Genomic DNA, 26,860 nt, shown 5'->3' on the forward strand with positions numbered 1-26,860 from the left:
TTCCTCAGCTTGCTTTTTTAAACACCAGAACCACTTGCTCAGAAGTGGCACCTCAGTAGGCTAGGGCCCCCCACATCAGTCATTAATCAAGATAATGCCGCCACCGTCTTGCCTACACACCAATCGGATGGAGGCATTTCCTCAGTTGAGGTCCTCTCTTCCCAGATGCCTCCAGCTTGTGTCGAGTTGACAAAAGAAAACTAAGCTCTACGCCATCTTGGGCTTTTCACAGCAGTCCTGAAGCTTGTATAAAATAAGATTTGTTTTAAACATTCCTTACTATAAAAGGTGAGATGAGATTCATGAAGTGAAGTGACCTATGTAATTTGGTACATCTGTAAGTGGCCATTTACTTTCCAAACCCTTGCTCTTGACTCTGGATCCATGTTGTCTTAGAGTTACTATTGGCTTTGATGAAACACCACTACCGAAAAGAATTTGGGGGAGTAAAGTTTAAAATGTTTGCATACCCTGGATTGCAGACCATGAGGGGAACCAAGGCCAGATCTCAAACCAAGGAGGAACCTGGAAGCGGGAGCTGGTGCAAAGACCATCAAAGGTTCTCCTTGCTGGCATGTTCCTCAGGGCTTGCTCAGCCTGCTCTCTTATAGAACCCAAGACCATGAGTCCAGGAGTGACCCCACCGTCAATGGCCTGGGCCCTCCCCCATCAATCACTAATTAAGAAAATGCCTTACCGCTGGATCTTATGGAGGCATCTTCTCAATTGAGGCTCCCTCCTCTCAGATGACGCTAGCTTGTGTCATGTTGATGTTAAACTAGTCAGCACAGATGTTAATTATTAGTAATCTCTATAAACACTGCTAGGATATAAGTGTAAAACTTTTGGAGGCTTTGAAGTCTCAATAGAGAGATAGATCTAATTCCCACAAGACACACTGAAGCTAGAGTCAGCATAGGAGAGCCCTAAACACAGCCACTAGGTTCTGTTCGGTGGGAGGCAGACTGAGTAACGAAGAGGAAAGCACCACCTGAATAATGTAGACAGTGGGGCCAGGATGGATAGCCTGGACCCGTGACACTCTGCCCTCCCCTTTCCAAAGTACAGTCCTCCTTCAGCTGCCGGAATGTTGGCAGCTGGCAGCATCTCTCGGTTGAGACCTTCATTGGGGCTGAGTCAACTGTTTTGCCTGCGATAGTGCCTCCTTCTCCAGATAAGGCCTTATCTAGTGACTGATTGTTACTGGGAAACAAAGACCTGCCCTCTTTCTCCGGGGAGAAACAACTAAGAAGTTGGAATAACTTAGAAGGCCCGGCTCACCTGCCCACCCTCCACCCCCCAACACCCCGCCCTGCTCCTTCAGTGAGACCCTTGTCTACAGGTGCAGCAGAGTTCAGGGGCTACCTCTGCCCTGTCTTACTGCTTTATTTCCTCCCAGGGGTTGGTCTACAGGACACTTCAGCACAGTCTTCCCTGTGATTCTGCTTCCCACACCTCAAGACAAAGAGCTAGAAGCCAGAATTGCTTTCATGGATGTAGGGGTCAGAGCATAAGGGACCAATAGTAGGGGACTTTGAGAGACAGTAAGATGTCAGCCACAATGGAGAGCATCCCAGAAAGCCTTAGCTGGCCCACATAGAGTATATGTTGCCAAGTAAAACACAGGGAGTAACCTGTTATGGTTTGGATGTAGATGTTCTTCACAGCCTCGTGTGTTTTAATTCATATCCCTAAGTTGATGGTACTGGTTTGGTTTTTTGTTGCTGTGATTAAAAAAAAAAAAAAAAAAAAAAAAAAAAAAAAAAAAAAAAACGCCTTGGGAGGTGTCTTGGTTGAGGTTTCTATTGCTGTGAAGAGACACCATTCCACGGCAACTCTCATAAAGAAAACATATAATTGAGGAGGCTTACTTACGGTTTCAGAGGTTCAGTCCATTATCATGGTGGGGAGCATGGCGGTATGCAGACAGACCTGGTGGTGGAGTAGGAGCTGAGAGTCCAACACCCTGTAGGCAACAGGAAGTCAACTGTCACACTGGGCAGTGTTCTGAGCATAGGAAACCTGGAAGCCTGTCTGCACAGTGACACACTTCCTCCAACAAAGCCACACCTCCTAATACTGCCACTCCCTATGAGATCATGGGGCCAATTACATTCAAACTACCGCAGGAGGAAAGTGTTTATTTCATTTTATGTAGGTTTCAGTCCATCACTGAGGGAACAGGGCATGGGAACTCAAGCAGAACTGGTGCTGCTTACTGGCTTGCCCCTGGCTCATGCCCCGCTACCTTTTTCTCCACCCAGATCCCCCTGCCTAGGGATGGTGCCGCAGGTAGTGCTCTGGCTTCCTACGTCAGCCATCCAATTTCTCGTAGACATGGCCACAGTCTATTCTGATCTGGGCAGTTCTTCAGTTGAAGTTTCCTTCTCCCGAGTGACTCCGGGTTGGGTCAGGTCAACAATAACACCTAACCAATAGAGTTGTGGAATCTTCAAGAAGGGGAGCCTTGCTGGAGTAAAACAGTGGATGAGATGCAGGTCTTATGGGCAGTATCCTGCCCTGGTTCTGTCTCAGTTGCCCCCTGGATGCGATCCCCCAGATGTGAATAAATCACTGCATACCCCACTCCCTTTGAGGGCTCTACTGTTCTTCTCCCCGCACCCTACCCCCACCCCCACAATGAAGGGTTTAGCTTCAAACCATAGCTCCACATCCCTTCTTCGCTAAGGTGCTTCTTGTCCTGTGTATTTGGTTACACTGTCATGGAAAGTGACTAACACAGACCCTGACATTCCCTTTGTCAAGTGACTGTGATGCCCCCTCATCTTTAGTATTTGCCCTGCCCACCCCACCTGTGACCCCATGAAAAGGCCCTGAATCTGGAAAGGGAAGACGTGAGTTTAGGGCTCTTCCACCAACTTTCCTGGCTACACAGTCTTAGAGCTTCCATTTCTCATTGAAAAAAATAAAATAAAATAAAGAAACCGGGTAGGTTTTTGGTTGGTTGGTTTGTTTGGGTTTTGTTTTGTTTTGTTTATGCTGTACTGATCCCTGTTTCAGATCTATACTGGTGTAAAATGATAGGAGGCTTCCTTGAACAAATGACTCTTGGTGACATCAGAGTCCTATAGATTTCTTTACTTGATACAATCCAGATCATCTCTTGTTGGTCCTTCAGGCAGGTTTACCCCAGGCTTGACTCCATCAGAGAACATCTAAGGGGTGTGTCCTAATGGAGTCATATTCAGAAAACCTGGTCTTGAAAGATTCTGTTGGTTACCCTTGATCACTGGGCAAAAGGATCTTAGTAATTCAACCCAAAATAATTATGTCTTTGCTTATTTTAAATTTGGGGAGGTACAGTTTACTTCAAAGATAAAAAAGATGCAACTCCTTATGTAAGATATATATTTTATTTTATCTTACTTATTATTTAATAATTTTTTTTTTAAATTGAGCCTGGGTTTCACTATATAGGCTTTCTCTCAGATTCATGATACTCCCCCTGCCACAGTCTGTGGAGAGCTAGAATTGTATGCATGTGCCACCACGCCCAGCTTTTGACCTCTATCAATCTGTGATGGTATAGGGATGTTACCTATTAACAGTATCTGTCACCTTTATTTCAGATTATAGTTAAGTTGATACAAACACTCTTTTAGCCTTTGAAGACAGCTAGGAAAAAACAGTTAATGCAAACTGTGTAAGGCATGGTCTGTACTCAAAATTTAACTCATCACTGTCCCTTCGAACATATCTGTGCCAGTATTCTCCAGTTCTGACAGTAGCAGTGGCCTTCCAGCCATTGGAGAATAACATTTCATTCATCGTTCAGTGGTAAGTGGTACTAAGGAGGAATCTCTCATGAGAACCCCACGGGCTTCATTTCCCATTAACAATTTACCTTTTAAATGATCTTAAATCGGGCTGGAGAGATGGCTCGGCCGTTAAAGGCTAGTCTCACAACCAAAAATATAAATGATCTTAAATCATCTTGTCCCTATCAGAGACACCACCATCATCTACAAATTTCTCATTTCAACCACTTTTCCTGCCTCATCTCCTTGACCCTTGGTTCTTTACCCTTGTCCATCCCATTCTACACCTGTCCATCCCCTTCTCAAAGACATTAATCTTGATAGTAAAGCCTAAATTCTTTTTGTTATTGTTGTTGTTTTATTTTGTTTTGTTTTGTTTTTGTTTGTTTGTTTCTCGAGACAGGATTTCTCCACGTAGTTTTGGTGCCTGACCTGGATCTCACTTTGTAGAAATCCACCTGGCTCTGCCTCCCAAGTGTTGGGATTAAAGGCATGTGCCACTGCCGCCTAGCACCTAAATTCTTTTTTTTTTTTATTAAGAAAATTTTTTCATTCATTTTACACACCAATCAAAGATCCCTCTCTTCCCTCCTCTCGCCCTCCCCCCAGCCTCTCCCTCCCAACCCACCCCTCTCTTCCTCCCACAAGAAGGCAAGGCCTCCCATGGTGAGGCACGTACAGAGAGGCAAGTTCAAGCCCTTCCCCGTCTCAAGGCTGCAGAGGTGTCCCTTCACAGGTAGTGGGCTCCTAAAAACCAAAAGCCGGCTCATGCACCAGGGATGGATTCTGATCCTACCACCAGGGGGCCCCCCAAGCGGATCAGGCTACACAACTGTCTCACCATGCAGAGGGCCCAGTCCAGTCCCATGCAGGCTCCACAGCCATTGATCCAGCTTTCATGAGTTCCCACTAGTTTGGTTTGGTCAGCTCTGTAGGTTTCCCCATCGTGATTGTGATGCACTTGCTCATAGAATCCCTGTTCTCTCTTTGACTGGACTCCTGGAGCTCTGCCTGGTGTTTGGCTGTGTATCTCTGCACTGCTTCCATCAGTCACTGGAGAAAAGCTCTGTGATGACAGTTAGGGTATTCACTAATCTGGTCACTGGGGTAAGCCAGTTGAATTCAGGCGCCCTCTCCACTATTTCTAGTAGCCCAGGCTGGGGTTGTCCTTGGGGATTCCTGGCAACTTCCCTAGCACCAGGGTTCTCTCTATCCCCATGATGTCTCCCTCTATCATGGTGTTTCTTTCATTGTTTTCCCACTCCATCCCTGTTCCAGCTCAACCATCCCATTCCCCATCCCCCACCCTCCATTGCCCACCCTCACCCCAGTTTACTCATGGAGATCTCATTTATTTCCCCTTCCCAGGGTGAGCCATGTGTCCCTCTTTGGGTCTTTCTTGCTAGCTAGCTTCTCTGGAGCTGTGGGTTGTTGCCTGATTATTCTTTGCTTTACATCTAGTATCCACTTCTGAGTGAGTACATACCATGTTTGTCCTGAGTCTGGGTGATCTCACCCAGGATGATATTTTCTAGTTCCATCCATTTGCCTGCAAACCTCATGATGTCATTGTTTTTTCTCTGCTGAGTAGTACTCCATTGTGTATATGTACCATATTTTCTTTATCCATTCTTCAGTTGAAGGGCATCTGGGTTGTTTCCAGGTTCTGGCTATTATGGATAATGCTGCTGTGGACATAGTTGATCCTACCTCTTCATAGAAAGGTATCAAGGAGTTTATGGTGTATTTTAAAAGTACCTCAATATTCCCTGGCCCCTTTGTATACATTTTCTAAAGCAAAGAAACACGGAGGAACCAGCAGCAAGTCCAGCCACTGAAAGGAAATTAAGAGTTATTTCTCTGCTTTACTGTCACATTTGTGTACTGCCTACTGGTGGCTCCAGGTGGGAAGGCTCTTTCTCCACCCCCCCCCCCCCCCCCCCCCGTACTGCCTCCTAATGGAAATGTTTGCCTAGCAGAGAAATCCGTACTCCTCAAAGGAATTTAGAAATACTGGAATAGTGTAGCAGTAATCATGGCTCATCTTGACGAAGCCCTGAAGGGCCAGGGAGTACCTCTTGAGCCTAATTTCCACTCTCCTGCTCGCCAGTGATCTAAGGGAAGCAGCAAATGGCAGAGCCAGTGACTACAAAACTCCCCCAGAAACTACCCGGTGTGTTTTTCTTGGCACCAGTCTCAAATGAAGGGATCTGTGCCCTGGCACTCCCTCGATGATGGAAGGTGGTTTGGGGATCAGCTGATGCTGCTTCCTTTGGTTTTTCCAGACAGAGTTTCTCTGTGTAGCCCTGGCTGCCCTGGAACTTGCTCTGTAGACCCGGCTGGCCTCAAACTCACAGAGATCTGCCTGTCTCGGCCTCCTGGGTGCTGAGATTAAAGACATGTGCCATCTGCCTGGCTGAGAATCAGCTTCTTGGTGGCTGTCATCTCCCTGATTCATATGGTCTTGGTTGGGCTTGGTCAGGAGGCCACCAAACAGGTTGGTGTGTGTGTGTGTGTGTGTGTGTGTGTGTGTGTGTGTGTGTGTGTGACACACCAGGTGTGACAGGGTTTTATACATGACCGCCTGGCAAATGCTGCTGTTGTTGTTCCCAGCTCTGCCACCAGACTTCAGATAGACATGTGTAAAAGACTTCTGTGACTCCAGAGGACAGCCCAAAGGCTAACTGTAAAGTCACAGAACCAGCTCGAGAGTCAAGGTTTTTTTCCCCATCCACAATACCCACCTTAATCGGAATACATGCTAGGAACTTCCTTCCGAAGAGAATCAGATACCAGGACTGAGCACTCGGAATTATAGCTTCCTAAGAGAAGGAATGATTAAAACCTCCAAAAATAATAATTACAGGTGATAAGTCCTCTTTCAGGGAAAATTATATGCATGGTCAAGTCAGTTGGTTATAGAAAAATTTCAAATCTATAATTTTCATTCCATCTGAAATTAAATGAACCATACACATGAGGACAAGAGGTGGTTGTAGGAACAAAGAAGCTAAACCCGGGCAGGAATGGCAAAGGCCTGTGGGCACCTCTCTGCCCATCACGCTCAGTCAGACACTGTGTACAGAAGTGATGTCCTGGTGTTGTGCAATGTCTAGAAGCTTGAAACAACTGAGAGCACGATTGTCTTCTGACATCTGAGGCCACTGCAAGCTGGGAGGGAGTTCAGCCAGAAACAGCCAAGCGCCAGTGTCATGGTTTATGAGAAATAAATGCAGGAGGGATAAGAACCGGGGAGGGTGGGGTAGGAAGGGATGGCCAGGAAAGATCGCGCTGTACACAGGGTTGTCAGGGGAGACCTCTCTATGAAGGCAACATTTGTGGGAGAGTACAGGAGCAACCCCCAAGACTCCCTGGCAGACCCAGCGCAGTGCTCAGCTGTACCGAGGATGGCGCACAAGGCTTTGGGCCATTCTGAACAGGAGGAAGATGAGATCTCATCGGGTCTGGGGGGCAGGTGGCACAGGCTCCTCCCACCTGAGCCTTGGTGTCTACTCAGAGAGATGGTAGCTACTGGAAAATTTTGATGAGAGGTGATAGAGTCAGATTATCTTGCTCTGGTCGGGTTATTTTGCTGAGACTGGGCCAAGGTGGGGGAAGTTGGAAGGGCAGAGTCAGGGAGCCTGGGTGGGGAACTTGGGCAATCATCCAGGGAAAGATGGCAGTCGCATCGGATAACTCCAAGGGCTTCTGAAGGGTCAGTCAAACAAGTGTGGCTCCTAGATTGTGGGAAGAGGGGCAGGGAAGAGTCCAGGATGATGCTCACACCGCACCAGAAACTTACCCTGGAATGGGAAAGACTATGAGGCAGGAGTTTGCGGGGGTCAGAGGTCAGGAGAGGCCAGGAGCTTGCTCAAGCTTCACAGACCTAAGACAGGCTTGAGATCTGCATGTGGAAAGGTGTAGGCTGTAGGGTAAAGGGGTCTGGAGTTCTGAGAAATGCCCAAGAGAGACAGGAGTCTGGAAGTTACTGGAGAAAAGATGAAAGGTGCTTCAGAGAGGGAACACACACACACACACACACACACACACACACACACACACACATACGCACGCACGCACGCGCCTCAGATAATCTAGTATAGCTATGTCCTGTAGGACACTCAGTGATAAACAGAAATGTTCCTTGTATTGTCCAGCTGCTCTGGAGCACTTAAAACACGACGTGTCCAGCCAAGAACACAATGGTTAACTTGATTTAACTTAAATAGGCACCACCGTAGCTGGTGGCTGCTATATTGGACAGGAAGTTCTTGTGCATTAAGAATAAAGAGAAATGAGGAGGGGCCGACAGAGACGAGGCCTTTACCTCAGGAAAGGACCAGAGGACGCTGGGAGCCTCAGAAGCCGACTGGGTTGAGTCCTGCTGGAGAATCTGACACAAGGAAGATGATGTGCTGATGTGGGTTTGGGAAGGTATATGGCAGTTGCTTGTGGACAGCTTGGTCAGCAAGTGTTCAAAGGAAAATAAACGGCGGAGTGAAATGGCCGATTTGGCTTTTTCTTTTAGAGAGTTTTGTGGTTGTCTAGGAGATCGTGGAGTGATTGGACTAGGGAAATATACCCGAGGGAGAAGTGGAAGGTAGCAGCCATGAGTAGAGAGAAAGAGTAGTTAATATGACTGTACACTTTCCATGTCAGCCTGAGAGCTAGCACAGAGTACCTGGTGGGATTTAACCCAATGAGTATGGAGAGTGAGGGGCAGGCGAGCCGGAGTGGGGGGTTACGGTGATGGGCCGTAGACTCCAGAATGGGGAGATGTGGCAGTGTTAGAGCAAGAAAAAATGGCAGTGATGCAAGGCCAGCTCGAGACTCAGGAGCTGGCCAGTGGGAGGTGCTTGGTAGAGGTTAGCTCCATGCTCTCCCTCAGCCCCTCTTGAGTTTCATTTGCTCTGATGGAAGTTCTTTGCATGGGTGTTTGCATGCCCAAAATCAAGACTTGTTTTCTTTTCTAGACTGGTGGTTAATCAAATTATTCCTCATTTGACGACATATCAGGGAGGCAGTTTCTAGATGAGTTTAATGGAGGTAGGAAGACCCACCCTAAATGTGAAGAACACCCTTCCATGGGTTCGGATCCCAGCCTGAATCAGAAGAAGAAAGGGAGCTGAACAGCCATGTTCCTCATTCCCTTTCTGACATCAGACACAGTATGACCAGTCAGCTCTTGCTCCCACCACCATGGTCCTCCCCCCATGATGATAATGGACTAACTCTCCAGAACTGTGAAGCCCCAAATTAGAAGTCTTAGCCATGGTGTCTCCTCACAGCAATAGGAAAATAACTAAGACAAAGGGTATTTTTTAAATAATGAAAAACACCATCACTGTGTCATTTGTAAAGAAGTAAATGACTGAGTGTGCATTAAATCTTATGGACTTCCAATAGTTCACATTTTTTTTTTTATCAGAATGAAAGACTAGAGTGTCTTTCAGAAGAATTTGTTATCATGATTCCCATATTCCAGTAAGTTGAAAATCTGAAAGGTGTTCTTAACTAAAAGCAAAGCGTGACTGGACTGCCTGTCACAGCAGAGCACTAAATCCTTCCTCCAGAGCATTTCTTGCCTGGATTTGGGGGCTCTCCTGTTTGCACAAGCAACATCGATTTCCTGTAGTGTGTTATCTCAAGAAGATAACAGGGGCAGAGCTGAGCAGGGCTGCATACAGACAGACAGGATTCTAACCTACTCACCATCAGGGAAAAAAAAACCCGAGTCCCTTCCCAGGTGTAGCCATCGAACCAAGATTGTGGGGACTGATGTTGACAAAGAGTCCACAAAGCTTTTAGGCAGCCCAGCCAGGTCTGCACTCACTGAACCAGATTCAGATCCATGTCTGACCTGTCACCACATCCTGGAGGGTGAGGGCTCCACCCTCAGTAGTTCTTTCTGGTGGAGATGTGGTGAGGACAGAAACCATTTTCTACAGAGAGAATGTGGGAGCTGGGGAGACAGCTCAGAGGGTCAAGTGCTTGTCATAAAAGCATAAAGACCTGAGCCTGACCCCCTAAAACTTGGGTTTAAAAACTGTGCATGCCAGTGTTCTCTTATAATTCATGCCCCTTGGAGGTAGAGACAGGCTGGTCCCTGGGGCTTGCTGGCCAGCCAGTCCAGCTGAATCAGCAAGCTCCAAGTTCAGTGAGAGCCACTGTCCCAAATATTATGGTGGAGAGTAATTAAGGAATGTACTTGACATGGGCGTATACACACACACACACACACACACACACACACACACACACACACACACCAAGAAAAGAAAGAGAATATGGATCAGAGAGACACTCGCCATGCTCACTATAACACATTAGAATATTTTATGGAAAGCCATAGCTTAAACTATAGATTTTACCTTGGTTTTAGCAGTCAGTTTGTTCTCTTTCTTTATTATTTTTATCTCCTTTATGCAATGTACCCTAAACCTCCATAGTCGGCAGGCAAATATAAAAGTATCCATCTTTCACAAGCCCAAGTTGTCTCAACCTGGTCTCCTGGCAGTCTGTTCTCTTGATTAGAAAGTCACTTGGGGCACTTCGTCATTCTTTAAGGTGAGAATTGACTTTATATATTTATCAGTATGCTTTGGGAGGGTATGCAAGTTGGCAGCAGTAAGTCAGCTGCTTATTTTACCAGGTTATCCCTTGGAACCAAGTATCCATCCCACAAGGTGGCAGACCAGATTGGCAGGGGGACTCCATAACCCATCTCTTTCTACTTACTAATGTGATATTAAAGTGCGAGCAGTTAGCTACTGCAGTTTAGTAACTGGTAACCTTACTTGAAATCCTGTAAACAGTTATTAGCCCTTCGTTCCAGCTGATGCAGTCAGTCTTGGCCCTGTGGTAGGTAGATCTGTAAAGTTAGGGGGTCCCCCTAGAGCCTGCCATCACCACAGCTCAAAGTGAAGAGGGAATTGTGGCCAAAATGCCTCCCAGGCTTAGTTCCAAGCTGGCAATCAGCCACTTGGCTCCCAGGTGAGCCTCGGCTGAGTTCAGACAAGCCGGTAGCCACTGGACGGCTTGGCTACATTGCAGTAATAACAGCTGGCTACCTGGGATTTGTGTTCATTAGCTCATTCAGATATTCGTGATCCCTACAGTATGTTTGGTTCTGCTAGATGCTAGATGTAGGATGAGAGAGATGAGCAGTAGGGCTCTCGCTGCCTCGTGGAGCAGTTCAACACTGTACATCTCCAAAGTGACTGATGAGTTACATGTTGTTCTGCGCTCTGAGGACGAAACCCAATAAATCCTTATTTCGGGGCATAGAAAAGACCTCAATTTAAAGCAATAAAAGTGGCTTGTGTGGTGGGTGGTGGGGGACTAGTGTCCAGGGTAAGAAGCAGCCTGTGTGAAGACCCTGAGCAGGCCCAAGCCTGGCTTTTCCTGGGCATCCACGGGCCTCCAGTGGCCTACAGCACGGTGGTATGTTCACTTTGCATCACTCTGACAAAGTGCCCGAGAAAATCAACAGATAAAGGGAAAGGTTTACTTTTACTCACATTTTCAAAGTTTTCAGTGTATGGTTACTTGGCCCTGTGGTGGCAAAGCAAAGGAGGTCTTTTCACCTCTTGGTGCCCAGGATGCAAAGAGGATAGAGACAGGAAGGGACCAGGGTCCTAGTACCCCCTTCAAGGGCTCCCTCCCAAGGACCTTATTTCCTTCCACTAGGTGCTAAAGTATCCTACAGTTCCAAAGAGCTACAAACTGGTAACCAAGCCTTTCAAGCTTTGGCGGATGTTTAGGATCCAAGCTGCAGGAGTGAGCAAGATTTTGAGACGCGACAAGGAAGTCTGGAGGTGAACTCAGTGGTAGGGTTTAGGATGCGATCATAAGGGTTGCGGGGAAATGACTGAGGGTGTGAACCAAGACGTGACATCATCTGCTATGGTTTGAGAAGTATATTTAATTTGAAAGGGTAAGGCTGCCAGCCTTGATGTTTTATAACACTGCGAACTAAATCAAGAAGCAAGAAATTGTCGAGTCAGGGGAGCAAGGCGAGTAGTGGGTTTAAGTTTCTTTCTAAATGGTATTTTTATAAATGTATGCCATCAAAAAATAGGGCTAAAGGTCTGATTGCTGCACTTGTAGTGACAGCTCTCCGAAAGAAATCTCTTCTGTGCTCTGGAAACGGCATTTGATTGTGAGACTCCTGGGCAGCATTACACTCTCATCAGCGGGGTTTCCACGGATGTCTGCAAAGCAAATGCCTTCAGCTGCTCATCACGTATGGTCACAACGGGTGACAGCAGTGAAGGGAGAGGCCGGGTGGAGGTGCCGGCACAGTGGCTCATGACTCTTCAGCTAGTGTGTGCTCGATTCGGTTGATGTCAAGAGTGAAAACAGGGGCTGAAGAGATGACTCAGGCGGCCAAGCATTTGCCATCAAATCGTGAGGGCCTGAGTTCAATCCTCAGCATTCCCCGGGCAGAAGGGAAGGGGTTGGACACCTGGATGCCACGGTCCTGCAGTGCTGCAGAAGACAAGACTGGAGGACCCCAGGTTTACTCCCTGGCCAGCCTCTTCCGTGACAGTCAGGTTCTATGAGAGACCCGGACTCAAACCATCAGGTGGGAAGCAGTTGAGCAAGATACCAGAAGTCACTTCTGTCCTGCACATGCAGGTGCCCACACCCATACAGAGAATAAAAACAACCCAGCCCCTCCTTTACTGTCTGCTCTTGAGGAGAGAGGAGACAGTTCAGAATAAAGCAGGATTATCCACAGAACACTGAGCCTCAAAAAGGCTGTTAATTTCGGCCTTGGCATCTTCGGTAAAAATGAAGAAGCCCTGAAGTTTCTGCAAGTGAGCATCCCAAGTTGGGTGTCTGAAAGAGTGTCTTTGCCATTCTCAGAGGAGAGCTGGTTTAAATTGGAGTCTTAGAGGAGTTGGCATTAACGTCCTGATTCACTTGAATGCTTCAGAACTGTCCATGAATGACTGATGTCACCCTCCTCTGAGCTCACCTTCCTTCCAGAGCTGTTCCGAGCTCATTTCCTAACCAATACTTTCACATCCTCGGCAGATAGGAGTCTACGTTAGGAGGAGCATCTTTGTTCAGTCGCTTCAAGTTATGCAACTTAATTAGATCATTAAATGTGTTTCGGGCAATTTTGTTACACATTGGAAGAACTTTCAGACTAGTGTTTGTTCTAAGCTAAAACAGGTGAAGTCAGGAGACTGGGGAGGATTGTGAAATCAGTCCATGTTGTTGCCTAAGGGGTCCTAGAGAGCTGACAGAGAGTGTTCCTGAAGAAACTCTTGGGTGCCATCCCATGGTAAATAAGGGTTTCGACAGTACTCCTGCATTTAAAAAAAGTATCTTTAAGGGCCATTGATGAGTTTTAATAGTTCCTTAGAGACTGTATTAACAGTTTAATCATATATCATTATGTGTCCTACCCTAGTCATCAAAAAGGGCTGGGATGGCTCCATGGGCAAAGCGTTTGCCATGGAAACGTGAGGGCGTATGTTCAGGTTCCTGGAACCCGTTTAAAAGCTGATCTTGATAACTTACATCTGCAATCTCAGTGCTCCTACAAAATGAGAGGTGTAGAGTGGACCTCAGAAGCTCCTGGGCCAGCCTGGTGTACACCACGGAGAACAAGGAAGGAGAGACCCTGTTTCAAACAAGGTGGAAGGCGAGGACCAAGACCCAAGGTTGTCCCCTGACTTCCACGTGAATGCTATGACACATGTGCCTGCACTTACACCCCTGAGTGTATGCACACATAAAATTCACAGACACACAAAAAATAGTAACTGATTTTACCTTAATGAAATTTTCCTTCACTTGAAGTCCAATGAGTTTTTTTAACTCATCCAATGCTATGCATAAAACATAGATTGTGATATGAATTCTGTATTGCAAATTTGGAAAACTCAGGCTATAAAATCAACTTGACTTTAAAATACAGTCATCTCATTGCCCCCAAAGGGGAGAGGGCAGGTGAGCCTGTTTTTTACTTTAGGAAATAGAAGGCCTTAGGTATGAAACAGTTGACCAAGGAAAAATATATACAGTCAAGCCTAGAAATGGTTGTTTTGTTTTGTGAGAGGGTCTTAGGGAGACCAGGCTGCCTTTGTACTGTGTGGCCAAAATGACCTTGAACTCCAGATACTTCTTTGAAGCCTGGTCCAAGGCTGTATCAACTATAGAAGCATCCAAGAGTGCCCTGAGACTCTGGACATATCCATATGTTATAAACTTCATAGTTCTTACCTAACACGACTGAAGACTTGTGTGCTTATATGATTATTGTTTCTTAAGACATCATTGAAATGTCGTTAGATGTATATCTTACCTTTGAGGGACTTTTTGTTTTGTTTGCCTATTCCTAGTTGAAACTGATTGAATAAACTCAATTGTCCACTAGAGGTCACCTTTCCAACTGGTTTTGATCAACCACCCCCACTGGAGAGGAGTAAATGATAGCCTTTTTTTTTAATTGTCAGAGATTCCATGGAGTCCTTTAACTAAATGCATCTATATTGATACAAAAGATTATCAGGACTACTCGAAGACCTAAAGGTCAAAGGGGAAGCATGCCCTTTATCCCATCTACCTGTTGTATCCATGCGCATATGACACACATAAACATACACACACACACACACACACACACACACACACACACAAACACACACACTTACTTTGTGCTACTCTGGCCTTCTCTTGGAAAACCTGTTTGATTTTATTTGGAAAGTCTCATTAGTTCCTCCTAGCCCCTGAAGTGGAGGTAAAACCGTCATTAAGGATATAAACAATTGGAGAAGAAACCATGTAGACATCACACTGTGTACCTATGCATCAGTTGCTAATTTTCTGCAGCATGCAAATTTCATCTTGCCTTGGGCAGAAAACACACTGGGGAGAAGCTTAAGACTATGCAGTAAACAGGCGCCTTGGCAGTTCCTGTGGAAACAGAACTGTCTCATTATTCTGCAGGGAGGGTGCTGCTGTAACACTACCTGGTTTCAAACGTTGTCTATAGAAACCCACGGCGGCAGCAACAGCAGGTATTTTTAGAGACTAATTTGCACCTATTATAATGATCTGCTAAACACCTCATCTTCAAGTCCCCTAAACATAAAACTGAAAATTGGAGTCCCAAAAATGTAAAAATAATCCATAATACATATACAAGTGAGATCATCTGTAGGACTTGGTAGAAAAGTTATCCATGAAGTTATGGTAAGAAGACTATATAGCATTTCCACCCATACCATGGAGAGTGAAGTATTTCCACCTCCATCTTTGACACCAGCAGATGGAGTCAAATGCCAGGTCCTCAGATGGTTGAACCAGTCGATAGATAGGCTTTTGACTGTGTATGGAGTAGCTCTGGGCCAGCCTTTTGGAAAACGATGCCTGCCAACCTCTAGGCAGGAAGAATGATTTGAATTGCCCAAGAAGCCAGGCTTGGCTCAGTGCCAGGCTAAGATCGGGCTCATCTGCTTGGTACAGCTTGCACAACGACAGGAGAATGCCCAGCCCATCAAATGAGGAGGTCTGCTTGTTCCAGATTGATGTCCTGTTGCAAATACGGGTATTCTCTTATATTATCGTGTTCGTGTTCGTAAGAAACGTGAGCAATTGCTATACATTGTCACCAAATCACCCGTGGTTAGGAGTCTCACTTCTTTGCCTGCGACCTTCTGGCTATGCTCTGCTCCATGACAATTTATCCAGAGACTGTAGCCTACACCATTACAGAGAACTGGTTCCACAACTACTTGCCTCTGTGAAATGGGATTCTTTTGATAAGGCGCAACAGAGCAACTTACAAAAAGAAAGGCCAGGCTCCAAAAGGCACGTGACGGACATCTTTAATGTTATGCCTCCGATGTTTGTGTGGAAGAGAAGAGCTATGCATTTTCATCAAGTGAAATACAAGCTTGGGCTCAAGTTAATTTTATCCTCATAAAAACTTTATCATTTTTATCAGCACCGCTGATCCACACTAGTGATTTTCCAAGGAAGCTACGTTCTAACGTAGCTTAAAATAATAAGCATTAAGCCGGAGTCAGAATAGTCAAATGACCAAGCAAATTGTTTTACGTTATTTATGAGTCTTGGGTTTCTTGTTTGTAATTACAAGGATAAAAACATATAGCATGTCTCTTTTATCTTCCTCTAAGGTCCCATTCTGGTCTTCTAAATATTCCTAGGGAAAAAAAGTGTACAGTTTCTTCTTCTGGGACTCTTGGCCCTCTCTGTAACATGGAGAATGACTTTGATACAGTAGCAGCCTGCACATGTGCTATGAGGCTCTCCATCCCAGAAGTCACAGCCCCGGGAAGACACTCATTTGACAGGTTGTTACAACACAGAGCAAAGGCAAGAAAGAGAGAGGGTACATTGAAATGCCAAGAAGTCAAGGGCTGTCAAGGGCTGCACTGCCACATCTAGGATTTATAGTCTTCATGTGCCCAACCTCTCCCCAGCAGCCTACCTCGGAGATGATGAAGCTGTGCCCCGGAGAGTCGAGGTTTAGAAAATGGTTCTCAGTGAAACAGGAAGTATCTGCCAGTGACGCACACTTCTCAGGGAGAGAGGCGATTTCCAATGACTTCCTCTGTACTTCACCTCTTATCCAGAGTACAAACTGGGCAAGAATAGGAGTGGACAGACCTCGAATCTAATGAACACCGAGTGCCCCAAATGTACTAGGTGTGAACGGCAAGAGGTCCTTCAGTCTTCCTGCCTGCCCCTTTCTACGCTTAGCACTCACACTTGGTTTAGTACTGAACATAAAATCTGGCTGTGTCTACTTGCCTGTTCTTTGTCTGATTTTAACATATATACTGCTTTTCACTGATTCAGCTACTGCCTGTTTATTGCCTATACTTAACATGTCTTAGGACTTTCAACTTCCCTGTTTGTTTTTGTTGTCCTTCTGGACCAGAGTTCACAAAGAACACAGCAAAACTCCTAGGAAATCTTTGGGAAATTTTTCCCCTACAATTAATTGTCCAGTCTCTCTGGTCTCCCTCAAGCCTTACCTTCCAGCTGCCAATGAAGGCCACTGTGCCCATCTGTATCCCTTACCAGCCAGAACGTCCTTCTCAGACAGCATTTCTTTGCAACCTGTCATTCATGTGTTCATTTCCAAAATGGAATGAATACATGCCGGGTGTTCCCGGTCAGGTCTTCAGCTCCTCCCACCCATCACCCTCACGCTATCCCTTCTGGTTGGTTCCTTCTCTGATGCCCGCCTCACCTGTGGCCCTCCACTCTTTCTTTTAAATCTTTATTTTTATTTTATGCATGTATAGGTGTTTTGTCTGTGTGCTTGGTGCCTGTGGAGGCCAGAAGAGGGTGTCAGATCCCCTAGAACTAGAGTTATTGACAGTTGTTAGCCACCACATGGGTTCTGGGGATCAAACGTAGGTCCTCGGCCAGTGCTCTTAACCCCTGAGCCAGCTCTCCAGCACCTGGTCCTGCACTCCTAACACCAGCAAGATTCTGTACTGTGTTCATGGCACCACCCTGGTATTGTGAATGGTCAACAAGATTGTTTGCAAACTGCTCTCTACTCAGTCTCTCAACTTAACCGCAGCTGCAAATCTTTCCAGGCCTGACATTGGACTGCTTGCAGTTTCAGAGGGACAACTTAGAGCTTCCTCTTTGTCAGAACACATGGACGGCTCTGGCTGTTCTCTCCTGCTCTCCTGAAGCACCTGAAGCAGATGTCTGTCAGCTCCTCTCTCTCTCTCTCTCTCTCTCTCTCTCTCTCTCTCTCTCTCTCTCTCTCTCTCTCCGCTTTACCCTTGCAAGGCACTTCACCTTCCTCTCACCTTGCTGACCACATCCCAATGGCCTCTTGCCCTAAAACTGTGGGCTTTCACCTGAAGATTAGTTTCGGAGGTATGCAATTGTAAATCACCCCAAGTCAGCAGTCAACACAAATGCATGAATTTATTGTGTTACAGTTATGGACTTAAAAACTTTGACAGGACTCTGACTTGACAAAAATCAGGGTGCTAATTGAACTGTGTTCCTTTGGAAGGTTCTGGAGAAAATTAGCCTCCTGTTTCTGAGCAGGAGGCCGTCCCTTGTTTATGGTATCTTTCTCTATCTTCAAAACTGACACCACCAGGCAAACTTTTCTCATACTGAAAGGAAAAGAACCTGGGTTTTGTTTGGTAGTTTTTGGTGTGTGTCATGCATGCATAGGGAGATGTTATTTATTTGTTACTAGTTTCTGAGGTAAGGACTTGCTGGATAGTCCAAGCTGCCCCCAGTCTCTTCAATGTCAGGATTATAGTCATGTACCATTGTATCTGTTGAGATAGAAGCTCTAAGGAAATTTAAATCACTCTAAGAAAAATGGAAATTGAAGTAGAGAACTCTAAGTGAGCAAGACTTTTGCAGTCCCATTTCACCCTAGCTGAAAGTTTTCTTCCTCCTCTCAATTCTTAGTGAGGGTGCACACAAAATCTCTTGGGCGGCATTTGGTTCGCTTCCGGTTATGTACAGTTATCTTGTACTGTAACCTTACCAAACCCTGAGGGCAGAACCCCTGCTTTGAATTGTACCTAACAGGAACTTGTTTTTATTACATGGCTGTTAGAGTCAAGGGAGCTATTGGGAAAGTACTTGCGGGATGGTGAAACATCTTCAAAGGATTTGTGATGAGTTGACACCAGGGTTGGTGACAACCGAGAGAACTCCCCCTTCTCTAGACTGGGCATTCAAGAACTCTGATATCCACGGGATTAATTTCACTCCCAACTTCACTTCTTTTTATCATCCTAAAAGGTCACATGACACCCAGCTGCTTCCATTGTTGTGGAAGACAGTTACCGCCTTCCTCATCTGCCTTCTCGCCATTACTTCATTTATGACCCCTGGCATTTCATTTTAAAGTGGAAATTCATTTCACAAATGCTGATTTATATATTAGTTTCTTTTCGGAGCCCATGAGTCTTCACCCTTTTACAAGCGGTGGTTTATATACCACTTAAGAGTCTAAAATGATGTTTTACTAAACATGCTTTGTCAGAGCGGTCCATTGATGTAGCCCTCTACTCATCCATCAGTTCATTTGATTTATCTGATTCATCTCAGTGTAAGCTTCATATATCAATAAGTCTCCCTGTAAATACTTCAGCCTGCATATACTTCACTGGAATAAAAATTGCGTAAGTAGGTCTTTTTTTTTTTCATCCTTTGGAGTAAATACTATATATAATAAAATGCACAACTCTTAAACATTTTACTCAGTGAAGGTTGACAAATGCATATATCCACGTAAGCAAACAATCTGCTTTTGTAACTTCTGCCAGAAAGTCACCTGCACCCCTGCACATCACTTCTGAACTGGTGCTGGAATGCCCTGTGACTGTGACTTTTTACTACCACATTTACTGTTTGAAACAGTTCTCCAGGGCTGGGAGGTGGCTCAGAAAGTTAAGAGCACTTGCTGCTCTTCTGGAGGACCCAGGTTCCAGTCCCAGGACTCACAGGCAGTTCATAAGCACCTGAAAATCCCAGGGTATTTGACCCTCCTCTGACGTCTCTGGGTCCTGCATGCATGTGGTACACAGGCATACATATGTGCAAGTAAACACCTATACACATAAAATAAAAATAAATGTAAGAAAAAAAATAAAAACCAGCTCTGCATTGTGTTTCTCCTACTTACCACAAAAGGAACAAATAACAAACCAACAGCTTTTTTGAGACTTAAAAACAACTATTTTATAGTGGCATAAACATGTTTGTTAATTGAGAAATGCTCTGGCTTTTCTTCCTTGTACCCATCCCTTGAATCAGATTTAAGCAAACCACACTTGTTTTGGTTAGCGCCTGCTTTGGCCTAGTCCAGGTGAGTTGGTTTCTGCCTAGTCCTATTGAACATTTGTCTTATTCTCTCCAGGCTGCTGTCCACTAGAAACTCAGGGGCTTCTAAACAATAGAAATGCATTCTTGCTCTTCCGGAAGCTTGGTAATTCCTGACCAAGGCCCTACAGGTTCAGTGTGTAGTGAGGGTCTGCTTCCTATAGCAGACGACCTGTTTTCAGGGTGCTCTTAATGTGGTAAGAGGTGCAAGCGGCTGCCTGGACCGTCTTTTGAGGGGGCATGAATCCCATTCATGGGGGTTCCTCTTCATGACCTCCCAGCAGCCCATCTCCTAGTATCTTCACATTGGAGATAAACTGTTTATTGACCAGGAAAAGCAGCCTTGTTGGACATAGAGACCACTCAGTTGATAGGACCCTGGAAAACAGTGTTCCTTTCCTGCTTTGCCTTCCTAGGATACTGTTTTCCGTAGTAGGCATGACAACAGCATCCTTCGGGTCCGCTTACATATCTGCAAGGCAACAACTTCGGGTTAAATAGTTTCTCAGGGTCCCATCTAAAAATAGAAGATCAGTAGTTTAATTTTGGCCTTTATTTGTTTTTAGATTTCATTGTATAGGCCAGGCTGTCCTCAAACTTAATCCTCCTGCCTCAGCTTCTTCTGTACTAGAATTACAGATACACAGCACAGTGCCTAGTGCTCGTGTGTGTGTGTGTGTGTGTGTGTGTGTGTGTGTGTGTGTGTGTCTGCGTCAGTGGACAAGTCTGTGAATCTGTTCTCTTCTACCTTTATGTGGGTTCCAGGAATCAAACTGAGGTCAGCCCGACTTTCACACAAGAGCATTCACCCACTGAGACATCCTGTTGGCCCTTCAACTCATTGGTTTTAGTGGGAAATGAAACAAAAAGTTTTGAAGAGAAGAATCAGTGCTCTATAGACTGCATGTAAAACAAAAGGGTTGGGGGTATTTTTAGACAAAAATAACAAACATTAATGTCCTTTTCTGACCTGTTTTAGCTTAAATCTTGGTGCATCTGGTTTGTGTTTAAAGCCTCTTTCTTTCTTTCTTCTTCCTTTACCGGCAAGTCATGATTTAAATTGTAACATAAAGTCCTTTCCGATGGATAGTTATATAGACAAGCCTGCTAAATCCATCCCATTTTGTCTTGTTTATACCTTTTGGGAGGGGTGTGATTTGACAGCATTTGGGAGGCAAGTGTCAGAAATCTGTTCTCTGCAAAGCCACCTCTGAGTCATTTCCCCTGTCTCTGGAACAGCAACTGTGAAGAGTGGGATCATGTTTAGACTTTTAAAAAAAGAAAAAAACACAACACTTGATAAACGTCTTCAGGAGCTTATATAATATAACCCAGAACCCCCAGTTTTTTAGAGAAGAACAGAGTCCAGAATGTGATTTTTTTTTTTTCCCAGCTCTGTGTGGAAGCCTAGTCCTGTGTCTTAGACTCAGGAACCAGAGTCAGGAGACGAAGGCCATTGCGGCAGTCACATTCCAGTGGCCTTTGAAGTGAGCTGCTCTGTCTTGGACGGCGGCGTAGGGTGCCACTCACCTCACCTACCACCTTGTACTCCGCGTACAGATCTCTGCTCTGCATGGGCAGTAGGGAAGGCTTGAGTCTGGGTGGGTTGGGTTGTTGGTTGTTTTGCCTCCTACAGTGCTGTAGTCTTCCCTCTGTCTTATGTTTGGGTAGACTTGTTAGTACCCCCAGACTCCGGTTTTCCTAATACATGCTCCTTATCCAACCTGGCCACCTCTGTCTGTACTGGAGGGAAACGAGTCAAGAGATTCTGCAGGACACATGTCCACTGTGCCTATTCCTGGAACCCACCAGCTGCTCACATTTAGAGCCAGTGAGAACACAAGAGTTGGGCCTCTCCTATCACTTCTTATTCTCTTCAGAAGATAAGATACCTGAAATGGATGTACACAGGGGTGGACTGGAGCTAAAATAGCAAGTAACTTAAAATGTTGGCCTTGGGAACTTTTCTTCTTTAAAGTATGATGCTTGGAAGCCCGTCGTGGCTTTTCTGAGGAGCAAATATGTCAACAAGGGCCAGAGAGAGAGAGTTCGCTGAGTTAACATGCTCGTCACCAAGGCTGATGACCTGAGTTTGATCTTTGGAACCCACGTGGTGGCGAGAAGGACTGACCTAACCACCTCCCACGCTCCAGGGCATGTGCACACCCACCCTCCACAGAGACACAAATAAAAACAACAACAATATGAATTGTTTAGGGACAACCAAGGAATATGAATAAGACAATTTTGTTGGTTTTGCCCGCAATTTTGTGTAATTAAGTTGAAGAGTTTACAGGCCTCCCTGTTCCCTCCTAGGTACCCTAGAGTCCTAGAGTGGCACTTGAGACTCTTCTGATTGGCCCTGGTTTTCTCCCAGAAATGTGTGATCATTTGATGATGATCTTCAGATCCCAAGTTCTTCCCATTACAGACTCTCAGGAGTCTGTCCCAGGAATTATCTGTGTTGTGTTACATAATCTATTCAAGTCATAGCACTGGGCACTATATACATGCAAGGCCCTACCTTAAAGAAAAATTAAAAAAAAAAAAAAGACCTGCAAATTAGAGTTCAGCTTTCATGCAAAGAATACATTATTCCAGTTCTAACATTTTAATAAATTTATCCCAAAATTATAGAAATAATGGTTCCATTATATTTTTGGTTTGACTTAAAAACAGTTAAGAATCGTTTTTTGTAAATTACAAAATAATACATAAAGAAAGCCCTTTAGTTAGAAAGTTGACAAGATACTTTAGAAACGGGTCTCCGAAGCATGAATACAAACCTTGCATGTTAGTATTCAGAATGGGCTGTTTTCCCTTTAGGATGTTAAAAGTTCTGAAAGGTTCCTTAAGGCCTGGCTTTCTTAAGCACCACCGGAGCAGCAGCGTTAGTGGCCAGGAAGGATGCTGCTGCCGCAAGTTAGGAATGTCCAACTGCAGCATTGATTTGCGTCTGTCTCTCTCTCTCCCTCGCTGGCCTTTTTCTCTTTAATGAGTACTAGAATGTTTCCACATCAGTTAACTGCCTTCATAAAGCACCAGAAGGTCACACCAGCCCCAGACAGATCCTTTTCTTTGTGCCTATAATATAATTGGCTGATTGTGCGGGTGATGCGCCCGCCCCCTCCCCCAGGCCGGTCCCAGCTCGGCTCAGCAGCCTGCCTCCGGGTTCCGGAGAAGCAGAGCAGCTCAGAGGCTGCAGAGCGAGCTCGGTGGCTGCGCGCTTCCCAGCACAGGCAGTGCCACTGCGCAGGTTGCTCAGCGGAACAGCATCCATTTTAATCTGCGGGGAGCCCCTGCCTAACCAGGGCGTTCTCCCGCGCCTGTAGATGCTCGGCGCTTCCCCTGCGCAGCCTCGCCCAGCAGCCCAGCTTTAGGGTCTGCGCCCTAGGATGCTCTGAGATGGTACATCAGGAGAACTGCTCGTACCAGGTAAGGTTGGAAAAGCCTGATTTTTGAGGCCCTCGCCCCTATGGGAGAGGCCTTCCTCTTCTAGGGCAGCAGGTTGCCTCTTGCTGGATTTCCAGGGGATTTTGCCATCCTGGGCTCCACTCCCGGCCTTCATCGCATACAGTATCTGAATTCTAATGAGGCTTTCTGGGGAGTAATGGGGCAGAAACACTGCTTCTTTGGCCTTTAAAGCGTTCGTGGAATACACGGAGGTGATGCGTGCTCAGCACACTGTGGGTCTGTGCAAAGGAGAGGAACTGCTCTGAACTGTAATTGAATTTAAGGGGTTCATAGACACAACACTGAAAATTGTGATTATTGTTTATTGCGTAAGAGGCGAATTACTTGGCATCCAGTTTTTAAGACTGTCTGTGAGAAAATTATGTACATCGAGAGTCCTAATTGATAACCTTAGAATTTTTCATAAACCAGTCAGCAGGATTTGGCGTTTTAAGTTGCACTCACATGTCTTTATGAACCTGTTTTTACCGGCATGCTCTTTTAAATGGTTAATAGGTAAGAATGCCAGTGTCGGTGTGGATTAAAAACTTCACATAGAAAAAAAATTGAATAACACATGTTCATCTCTTAATGTGCCAATTTACTCCCTGGAGCTAGGAATTAAACACTTCAGACAATTTCCAAAGCTCCCTTCTAGAAGGTTTCATAACTCCACCCTACCGATTGGATTGTAGAGACCACACTGTAAACAGCAAGAGCTGTCTCAGAGAAATCGCTCTGTGCAGTGGCAGGCATGATTGGGCCACATCCTGGGTGGCTGGCATTAGGGTATTGCTCCCCTGATGGAGTTTTTCAGAGACCAGCTCTCTAACCTAACAATGCCTCTTCCTTGTGAGAGGTAGGCTACCTGAGACAGGTTACCTGAAACAGGTGTTTCTCCGAGGGTCAGATTTCACAGTGAATGTCTACAGGAAGAATAGTGCATTTTACGAGGCAGCTGTTGCCAGCTAAGAAAGGCATGTCTGTAAAATGTTTGTACACTACTTTTATGCTTCATAATCGGAATTTTATAATCAGGGATCTGTTTTGTAGTAGCTTCATTTTATGGGACATTTAGTTACATGTGTAGATCCTTTCATATCAAGATTTATGCTTCACAGGAATTTTTTTTTCCAAGAGAAAGTCAGAGAGCTGAGAAAAGAGTCACATATTTAGAGTGGGGAATGCCAGGCATCCATGGAGAGTCTAGTGTGGGGATGGCTACATTCGACTGCAGGAGATTAAACTATTGTCATAATTAAAATAGTTTTTCATCTCCCTTTTCAGAGAAGCTCCGTAATTTATGTTGAAGGGCTGGTTACTAAAGGATCATTCCCTATATTTTCTCATTAGGCCGAACATGAAGTCATTGTTTTTGGAAGGTGAAAAAATGGTCAGTAGCAGCAATTTCATCGGGAGAGGGGGGGGGGGGCATGTTAGCCAAATGTTTCTTCCAAAGGAAGACAGATAGATAGAACTTGATAGGAACTCAATATTTAACAGTGGCTCTGTGTGTTTGATAATCTAGAAGTCTCTATTGCTTATTTCCACAATAAAATTACATGTGTTAGGTTGATAATGGTAGTTTAATAGACTGTGTATCACCAATGGAGGTTGGTAGAAGATACATGTCTGTAGACTCTTTTGAAATGCTTTCCTTCAGAACTAACAAAAACAGAAATGTTAGCTTTGAAGCCAAGTCCCAATCCAACTTAGAAACCGTAGTTTTAGAACCCATCTGGTATTGCATATGATCGGGTTTAGAAAAAGTGATTTCAATACATCTTAGCTTGATGTGGTTCTAAGTAACTAGTGCTATCAACAAACTATTTTTTTTTCAGAACCCCCCACTTTTTTTTTTTAAATTAGGGCCTGTTTATTTGTTCTAAATGATATTGTAGAGTGGTTGGGGCATATTGCTTAGGTTAGTGGGTTTTTTTTGTTTTTGTTTTTGTTTTTATGTAGCCCTGGCTAACTTGAGACTCACTGTGCATGCAAGGCTTTCTTTGAACTTGTAGAGATCATCCTGCCTCTGCCTCCCCAGTGCTAGTGCTGGAATTAGAGACCTGTGCCACCACTCCCAGCAGGTTAGCATTTTTAATGAATTAGCAGAATTTCGTTGGAGGATTGATTACTTTTCTCCCATCAGTGATGTCTACTGAGATTTCTGGAGAACATTCTAATGGAGCGGCCGTGAGTGAGATTTCAGACTCCTGTCTCCCGCCTGTTACATGCATGTTTTGCTGCATATATATAGAGAGAGGTAGATTACTGCCGCTACCATTGGCAGCATCCTCATATGGCAGCTGAGCCCTTGTAAATGCTTCCATGTTTCTTCATGTGTTCTTCCATGAGCCACAGCTTGTTTTCAACACAGTATCCAGAATAAGCTATTAGAACCTAAGTCTGATCATGTGCTGCATCTCCAAAGTTTTGGAAAGTTTATCATAGTACTTAGAAGAAGAACCCAGTTATTCACAGGGCCTGAACCTTTCACCAGTGTCTCCTAGCCTCCACCTCCATTTCCTCCTGGGGTCCAGCTCTGCTTGCCTTGACCCCTCCTCTGCCAGTCTCTCTGGTCTACCTGGCACACACCCCTCCCCCATCACACCCTCTGTAGGGCCCTCTTATTTAGCGTTGGGTACATCGTTGTTCTGAAACATTGTTCCCCTGTTTTGTGAAATTCACCATGCACTGAGCAATAGGGTAGTAGGCAGCCTTCCCCAAACCTTGCTCTCTTTCCTCAGGACTTTTCTGGAGTGTCACATCTTTGGATGTCTTCTCTAGACTCAACTCCACAAGCATCAAGTTTTCCTAGTTCTGTTCCAGCGTTTTGCTTACAGTTCCCAAATTTATTTTTTAAAGGATTTATTTATTTATTTATTCATTTATTCATTTATTATGTATACAGTGTTCTGCCTATAGGCCAGAAGAGGGCATCAGATCTCATTGTAGATGGTTATGAGCAGCCATGTGGTTGCTGGGAATTGAACTCAGGACCTCTGGAGGAGCAGCCAGCCAGTGCTCTTTAACCTCTGAGCCATCTCTCCAGCCCCCAAATTTATTCTTATAGTGAGCATTTACCACCATTGATCAGTAGAGATTTTACTTAACTGTTTGTGGTCTGTTTCCACTGCTGTATGAAAATGGGTTTTCTAGGTTCTCAGGTACCGTGGGCGGATGTGTCTGACCAAGTGAAAAAGGCTTTGAACACACTCAGCTCCTTCCCTCCATGGACTTGACTGTTGTTATTCTGAGAGGAAGGCCGGTTCCCCTCTTTCCGACATATGTTAATCGACTTTCTCATCTCTGAAATGGGTTTTTTGCCTGTTGACACCAATGAGAGTTGCCGGGTGTCACCCTTCGGCACAAACAAGTCAGCCATCATTCATTCAGAGGCACCTTGCCCCTGCAACTGTTTTTCTGTATTTTTGGAACCTCGTCAAGCTGTGTGTCACTTGGGTGACAACGGTTTGAAGCTGGTAGAAGTACAATCAGTTCTGCTCTGTTGATGACTGCGTTGCCCAAGAGTTTGTGTGTCTCCGCCAACGCCAACTATCTGGCTATTCTGTGCTCCAGGCAACTGAAACCAAGGGAGAGTGGGCAGAGGAATTTTGCTGCAGAATTTTTCATGATAGTTTCAGGTCACCCTGCTTTTATCCTGCCCCTCATGGGGTTCACAGGAACCTCCAGCTCGCTGAGGCATGTGTTGTCTTTTTCCGTCTTCACCCTGTTAGAAGAAAGAGCTGTCGACCTCCATTTTT

The 26,860-nt window shown here is 45.2% G+C and overlaps 1 protein-coding gene across 5 annotated transcripts in view; it reads left to right on the top strand.

Annotated features, from left to right (window-relative positions):
* LOC118585520 (IQCJ-SCHIP1 readthrough transcript protein) overlaps positions 1–26,860 on the top strand; it is a 745,628-nt gene that overhangs the window by 666,289 nt on the left and 52,479 nt on the right. The window contains exon 1 of one of the 5 annotated variants that reach the window (XM_036190179.1): positions 22,798–23,078. The exons of the other annotated variants lie outside the window; for them this stretch is intronic. Coding sequence (XP_036046072.1) covers positions 23,049–23,078 — 30 coding nt within the window. The 5' untranslated portion in view covers positions 22,798–23,048. Of the gene's footprint in view, positions 1–22,797; positions 23,079–26,860 lie in introns of those variants that run through there. 5 annotated transcript variants of the gene reach the window in all.

Source organism: Onychomys torridus, chromosome 6 (genome assembly GCF_903995425.1).
Source record: "Onychomys torridus chromosome 6, mOncTor1.1, whole genome shotgun sequence".
NCBI classification, from domain to species: Eukaryota; Metazoa; Chordata; class Mammalia; order Rodentia; family Cricetidae; genus Onychomys; species Onychomys torridus.